This window comes from Carassius auratus, chromosome 3 (assembly GCF_003368295.1).
Source record: "Carassius auratus strain Wakin chromosome 3, ASM336829v1, whole genome shotgun sequence".
Taxonomy (NCBI): domain Eukaryota; kingdom Metazoa; phylum Chordata; class Actinopteri; order Cypriniformes; family Cyprinidae; genus Carassius; species Carassius auratus.
This window is the reverse complement of record NC_039245.1, coordinates 14,184,340-14,192,230: the sequence shown is the minus strand read 5'-3', so window position 1 is coordinate 14,192,230 and position 7,891 is coordinate 14,184,340. Positions and strand designations below refer to the sequence as shown.

The window sequence follows — 7,891 nt, the reverse complement described above, 5'->3', positions numbered from 1 at the left end:
TTTTAAGTATCTATTCTAATTCTCACTTTGAATTTACATGAGTAATTTTTCCTATTTGACAATCACAAACTAACATTATATGTGTGTATATAAATCCTTTTTTTATTTACCATGCTTTTAATTTCCTATAAGGTATTTGATTGGCTTAGAATGATAATAATTGTTCCACTCTTTCCAGTTACAGTGATTGCTGTCCTATTTAAGTGGCGGTTTGAATGTAGCTTTAATGTATCAAACATGGAATCAAAGCCAAACTGGACAGAGGAACAGTGTTTACTGTTAGCCCAGTTAGTGGATGAACACAAGGCCATTCTTAAAGGAAAATTCGGGCCGGGTGTCACAGCAAGGGACAAGAAGCAGAAATGGGAGCGTATAGCACAAACTATTAACGGTTCATTCCCCCTGCTTGTGTGCACCTATAAGCCTGCTATATTCATAAATGCAGTTTTTTAAGCCTGCAAGGTGGGAATGTCCAGTGGAAACGAAATGAACTGTGACATAATAAGATGTTCTGAAAGTGCTGTAATTGTTTGTGTGATCACTCTGCTTACAGAAGGTTGTGACAGGCCCAAATCATCACTACTGCATTGTTGCATTTTCCCAGTTGCCAAATATCGTATGGTATTTCTGCGCTGTGTCGGAGATGTTAGCACGTCTCTAATAAGATCATTCACAAACATGATCCCTGCACGATCTAATCTATAGCGTCTTATTAACTCACTGTCATCCATGGTCTGCAACGCATTTCTTCTGCCTCTTCATCTTTCTGCCATTTTCTCCTCTGCTAAAGAAACTCTTTAGCCTCTTAAAAGTCCTTGCCGTGCTTCTAACAAGTTTGACCTTAAGACCTCTTTTAAGGGTTAAGCTGCTTTCTGAATTACTTTTTTCTTTACTAGGATTTTTTTCTGTAATTTTAAGAGTAAACGCCCACATTTCTAAGAATTTTCTTAGAATTTTGTCTAAGATTTTAGCAAACATTGAACAAAATCAAGTCTCAAAATGAGATGGAAAACACAATGAATCTTTTGTATGAAATAATGTGGTTTGGACAGGATAAAAACAGAACTGTAACAAACTTGTTCCGGTCTTCTCCACGGTTTTCATTTCTGTATCAGTACAGTACAAATGTTTCTGTGTGAGTATTAATCGTATCATGGGCGTAGGTTTGGTCTCAGCTTTGGTGGGTACACCTCCATAACCCAAAGCACCCCCCCAACCCTCCCAAGCACAAAAGTAGTCCCGGCCCCTGCGTGTAGCCATTCAGATACCCCGGCGCCAATCAATGTTTCTTGTACTGTCGTCGTCCTGGCCGTTAGAATCGATCCAAATAGTAGTGCAAAGATCCAAATAGCAGTTTAAAGCAGCTTGCTAAATATAGGTGGGGACAAATTTGTCATCTCAAAATATTGATAGGGACTAGTACCTAGCGTCCCCCCCCTAAACCTACGCCCATGAATCGTATGCATTCTGCCTGTTCTATAGCACTGTGTGAGGTTTGAGAATATGCGCCCTCCTGTGGTGGATTTAGTTCATACAGGCTCGTTTCTATAGTTTATACATTTACTTTCAGTTTGGAGAATGGCGAGTCGTTGGTTGTAGCCTGTAATGGCGCACATTTCGGGTAAGATTTTAAACCCTCATATTTAATAGATGTACGCTATATCAAAATAATATTTTACAAGGATGAAAATGTTTATTTTCTACTGTCTTAAAACGGACTTACTTTAAGAAATTAATACTCCAGAAGCTGCTGATATGTGCTGACGTGTTTGTGTTGTCAGTTTATTACTTTGTAATAGCTTATTATTTTGAGTTGCAAACTCTTATTACCTGACTGGATTGAGATTTTAATGACATGAGCGGAGCTAATCACACGCGAATATTAGTAGCTTTGTATCTTAATGTGTTTTTCTAATAAGCGCATGTTTTTCTCTCTTCGCTGTTTTCCCCCCTCAGCCTGATTTCTCGTTTGATTTTGAAACTTGGAGGCAGAAATGGCACAAAATCTACGTGAGCATCAAATTATAACAAATTAAGGTGTTTTATTTAGAGACCCAGTCTTATAGGTGTTGCTACACTCTAAAAATGGCTGGGTTAAAAATAACCCAATTGGCAACCCAGCGCTGGTTAAATATTGGACAGAACACGTGCTGGGTTAAAGTAACCCAGCATGCTGGATTACACATTTTAACCCAGCATGCTGGGTTATTTAGAAAGCCCAAGTTAGAGTCTTTTTTTGCCATTTGTGGGTTTGCATTTTTATGATTCTGGGTTATTCTTGCTGGGTTATTCTCATAATTTCACTTTTGCTTAACAAAGCAATCATGGATTAATAAATAATGAAGAATACAGGTTATTTAGACTGTTAAAAAATATTTTTAATGCCATCTGATATTCAAAAATGTGTACCAATGACAAACAACATGGAATTTTCCATTTTTTTTTGTTTCCAGCAAATGCAAAAATAAAAATAAAAAAATAAAATACAAATCACAGAATTACAGTTGCAATAAATAAGAAAATTATTTCTAAATGACCTGTCTAGCTGTTTAACTATTACATTTTTACATGTTTAGCTATTTAAATACACAGTGAAATGACACTGACAATTAACATTCTTTAAATTTAAATGTAAAATAATTTAAAGATGTCCTTAAATTTATATCAAGTATATAAAGACTCATATGTAGGTAGATGTGCACTGCTTAGGGTAGTTCAACATATATAGTTCACCCAAAAATGAAAATTCAAAGATCTACTGTACACCTGAGAGCAGTGTACTCTGCTATAGTATGGAGCCAGAAGAGTCTCAATAAAGATAAATGCACACACTACATTCACATATGCACACACAGGATTCATAAATACACACACAAGATGCACAAATGCGCACAAAATTCACAAATGCACACACAAAATTTAAAAAGCACAGAAGATTCACAAATGCATACAAAATTCAGAAATGCACACAAAAATCAGAAATACACACACAATTCAGAAATGCAAACAACATTTACAAATGCACTCAAGATTCACAAATGCACAGGACAAGATTCACAAATGCACAGGACAAGATTCAGAAATGTATTTCTGATGTAGAAAATTAAAACATCTGTATGAAATGTATGAATCCTATGTGTGCATATGTGACTGTAGTGTGTGCATTTATCTTTATTGAGACTCTTCTGGCTCCATACTATAGAGCCTGTCAATGGAAGGACAATTTTCAAAAGGAATTGCAAATTATGTTTTCAATTGCGTTTTCCACATGTGACAAATTGTGACAAAATCCAAACACAATTGCAAATCTTGAACAAAAACACTTTCAGAAACAACGAACAAAAATTACCTTTTCAGTTTTCATGAATGCACAGTGACTGCCAAATTTCAAATGGAAAAGCAAAGTCATAAGCCTCTCATATTGATCAAATACTGCATCATAGCAGCTTTACAGTATTAAATAGGAAAATAGTGTGTAATAATGCGAAGGGATAACAGTAAACTCTCAGTTTTCAGTTAAAGTCAGTTCATCATTGATTCAGTGATGTATCGTCCCTCTGTGCGATCAAGTCGATGATATGGCTTGATATTAATTGTCCCCAACTTAGGAAAACCAAAGAACCGAAACTCCATCGGTGACAGAATGGAGAAAAAAACCTTGGGAGAAACCAGGCTCAGTTGGGGGGCCAGTTCTCCTCTGACCAGACGAAACCAGTAGTTCAATTCCAGACTGCAGCAAAGTCAGATTGTGCAGAAGAATCATCTGTTTCCTGTGGTCTTGTCCTGATGCTCCTCTGAGACAAGGTCTTTACAGGGGATTTGTATCTGGGGCTCTAGTTGTCCTGGTCTCCGCTGTCTTTCAGGGCAGTAGAGGTCCTTTCTAGGTGCTGATCCACCATCTGATCTGGATGTGTACTGGATACGGGTGGCTACGGTGACCTCGGAATAAGAGAGAACCAACAGACTAATGTTAGCATAGATGCAACATAAGAACAAGTACATGAGGTGTTACTAATTACCATGTCTGTTTTTTCACTGTGTTGCACGTTACCTGCCAAAACTCAAAGGGAATCGCAATTACTTTAGCAATTTACTTTAGCCTCACGTGGAAAACTGTCAGTTTTTGCCAGAGGTGGGACCATACTATGGAGAGTGTTTGTATTTGGAGGTGATGTCACTCAAAGACAATTGCGCCAAAATACTTTGAACAATAGAGGTTAAGGCACTACTAAAGGCTGCTGCCGCTCCGAGAGATGTGTGATAAAGAACAGAGTGCAACCCGGATCTCCCTATATTCTTAGCACCATACACAATAAATAATTCTGTCATTTTTACCCCAAATACAACTACTATCCCCTGCTAACAGTTAGAGCCACATGGTACTATTGGTCAATATTCACTATTAACCAAATGCTTTTCACCTGAGGTATAAAATAAAGGGTAAGATGCAAATAGGTAAATAAGAGTAGAACGGCAATGTTGTTTTGCTGACGTGCATCAGAATGCAAACAGATTTGGGGTAAAAACTACAGAATATATCCCAATAAAAAACACGCCCCATAGTATAGTCCCACCCTTGACACAAATTGACAGCTTTCTGTGTAAAGCATCTGTAATTCAAATGCTTTTCAATTGCGTTTGGACTATGTCACAATGTATGCGTCCACATGTGAAAAAATGCAATTAAATATACAATTTGCAATTTATTTGGAAAATAGTCCAGAATATCCTTACCTGTCCATTGATTATGATCAATGCCTGAGAGATCTGCTGGCATTTTTAAATCGCCATGACAATTGGATGGGGTTTTGTGGACTCTGCTAGGTTAAGGAATTCCATGTTTGTTCCAACCTTTAAAATAAAGTAAAAAAATAAAATAAAAATACAAATTGTTATATCTAAGCAGAATATGATATAGTGATGGCTGAAAGGTGTGCTTTCAAACTGTCTAATCAATGGGATGTTCCAGTTATTATAAAGCACAGTTTTATGTTAATATGCTGGCTATATCAAACACACACAGTCACTGGCACAGATAAGGGAGATCACACTGCATGCGCGCACACAGACATTTCTATGACAAGTCACGCAGGTACGGGGTTACTCCGCAGCTTTAAAACAGTCCATATATAAACACTTATAGATGTACCAAAGTGATAAGGACAAGTCAAAAACACGAGCTGGAAAATTGGTATATGATGTTTACGCTTTTCTGACAGAAAAAAACAAATTTTGAATTATAATTTGTATCTAAAAAGACTTTATAAACCACAAAAGCATCAAAACACCTCACTAACGCGACCTAAGTCAATCGCTGTGCGTGCGCGCACTTTGAAATGCCCTGAGACGTCGATTGTTTTCCGGGAAATTTGTTCGAGAATTACTGAACCGGTTTATTTGAACTGGATCGTCGGTTCTTTTAGACCTGCGGTCTGACTATATTGTATGTAATTTGTATGATTTACATGTCGATATGGACAACTGCAGGGGTTTACATTAGAGGAGAAAGTCGTATTCACTTTTTGAACTCATTTGACTCACTTAAATGTTAAATTCGCTTTTCAGTGTTAGAAACAACTTTTTCCTCTATTTTCACAGGTATTCGCATATTTCAGCCATCCATCACTGTCTGAAACTTAATAAAACTATTAATCTGTCATCTCACGATTATGCGAGTCACGTAACGTAGGTTGGCCGTTTGAGGTACGTTAAACAGTTCATCATTTAACGTAAATAATGTTGGCCTATAGACGTTTAACAGTATTGTTGCCGCAAAAAAAGTTATAATTCTGCCAATTTAAAATAATTATTAATGAAAACATTTTAAAACTTACCTTAAAACAGTTGAAAGCCGTGGCTTTGCCCCGTTGTTCTTCCAAAATGACAGTTGGGGAACGATTTAAACATCTTCAAGGCGCGTTAAATAACCCAGCGCTGACCTGAAACAACCCAGCGATGCAACCCAGCAGGTTTAACCCAACACGTGGTAAATTGAAACTACCCAAAAGTGTTTAAAAATAAATAAAATAACCCAACAAAATGACCCAACAGACTCAACCCAGCATTTTGGGTTAAAAAATAACACAGTCGTTTTTAGAGTGTAGTAGGCCTATAAACGATTGTTCCCATTAGTTCATGTTAGCATTTAACATTGCATTTCTAAGTCCATGCTTTATGGCCTACAAAACCGTGAACAAGTCGGCAATTTAAACCTAAGGCACCAATACAGCAACCTCAAACATCGAATGATGAACTTTATAAACTACATTGTTCCCGAGTGTACGGAAGATGTCATAGTGTGAAAGTAGGCCCAAGTGACGTAGACCTATATAAAGTGTTGGGATATAATATTATTTATGTGTTCTTATTTGCTCTGAAAGCAGAAGCAAAAAAATAACACTATGTTGTCCCAATTTTATAAACTAGGGGAAAGCACATGTAAACATTTAAACTGTGTTTTTTATTTTATATATTATTTTAGTTTCCTGTATTAAACTAAACCATAGTTTAACCATGGTATTTGTAGTAAATCTGTGGTTATACAAATGGCAGTCAATACGCCAAAAAACCATGGGTTACTTACTACAGTTTTACTATAATAAAACCATGGTTATTTTTTGTAAGGGTATAGTTATCTTTATGATTGATTAAGCATTGATATTTGGTTACCGGGTGATCCCTGAATGTGTTGAAAAGTAATTGATTTATAGTGGACAGAGAAACAATGCGGTTGTTGAAAAGTCATGGAAATATAGTTGACTGGGAAATATGATTGAAAATGCATGGAAATATAGTTGACAGGGAAATATGATTGAAAATCCATCGATTTTTGGTTGACCGGGAGATCAACGGGTGGTATACCCAACGGACTGCACCGGACACAGCTCATTTCTGGACACTTGGCACAAGCGTACAGGTAAGCTTGCTTAATGTTCGATATGAACTCAGACAGCACATGTACGTCTGGCCGACGTCGGCCCAATATCAAAACGTCGGCCTCATTACCTAAAACATCTATAAAACATCGGCCAGGCGGAGGACGATATAATTCGTTTAGTGCTCTGTTGTCCAGCTCGTCAATCGTCGGCCCTGAGTTGGTTCACTACTGCGGGCCGATGCTGCGCTTATTTGTGTGTGCGTGCCCAAGTTATTTGTCTCTTTTAGCCGCACAGAGAGAGAGAAGAGACTCAACCCAGCGACATCTGTGGCTTTCAGGTAACGTTACGATTTCACTTCAGCTCAAATAGACATAAAATACCACTTTGTTAATTCTGTGATACTGAAAATGTAACGTTACTAAGGCACGCGGTGTGTTTTATACAGTCTATGGGCAGCTGAAGAGACTGAGGCTAATTTTCAAATAATGTTACCGTTAACTTGTTTAGACAACGGTCACAGTCAATTAATGTTAACGCCTTGCATTTCCAGCAGTTTCTTGGAGGGAAAATGTAAAAGCGGTTTATTAAAGAGATGTCCTGCATTTTTGTCGTGTTTTTCACTCTTTTACAGGCTGCCAGAAAGAATCCGTCTCTATAGTGAGTGATTATTGAATGAGGCTGTACATTATAAATGTAATGTTTTAACTCAAGATGTTTGTTTGTGTGAATGCTGTGTGTGCGGTGAGTTCTGCACGAGTGAAGAGCAGAGTTGCCATGGAAACGGGGCGTCAACACAAAAACTGTTACTGACAAGCAGTAATCTCCGTCTCTCGCTGCGTTTTACACTGTTTTAGGTATGTTTAGTCGCTAAAATCACACAAATATGATATACAAATGTTCCTGACACGTTTCCTACTTGTTATTGACATGTTTCAGTTACATTTATTTTATAGAAATGGTTTAGTGTCTTCGAAAAAGTCCGTTAGCATTTTAGCAGTTTTCAGGTAGGCTAA

The 7,891-nt window shown here is 37.4% G+C and overlaps 1 protein-coding gene across 4 annotated transcripts in view; it reads left to right on the top strand.

Moving 5' to 3' along the window:
• Positions 1-1,572: 1,572 nt before the first annotated feature.
• LOC113054740 (GTPase IMAP family member 8-like) overlaps positions 1,573-7,891 on the top strand; it is a 62,612-nt gene continuing 56,293 nt past the window's right edge. Inside the window, exons 1-4 of one of the 4 annotated variants that reach the window (XR_003277424.1) lie at positions 1,579-1,621; positions 1,957-2,010; positions 6,795-6,916; positions 7,165-7,732. Coding sequence is in view for 1 of the 4 variants with exons in the window: in XM_026220513.1 (XP_026076298.1) it covers positions 1,606-1,621 (16 nt within the window). In the remaining 3 variants the exon portion in view is untranslated. Of the gene's footprint in view, positions 1,622-1,956; positions 2,011-6,794; positions 7,733-7,891 lie in introns of all 4 variants that reach the window. The other 3 variants (XR_003277422.1, XR_003277423.1, XM_026220513.1) reach the window with 3 other exon arrangements.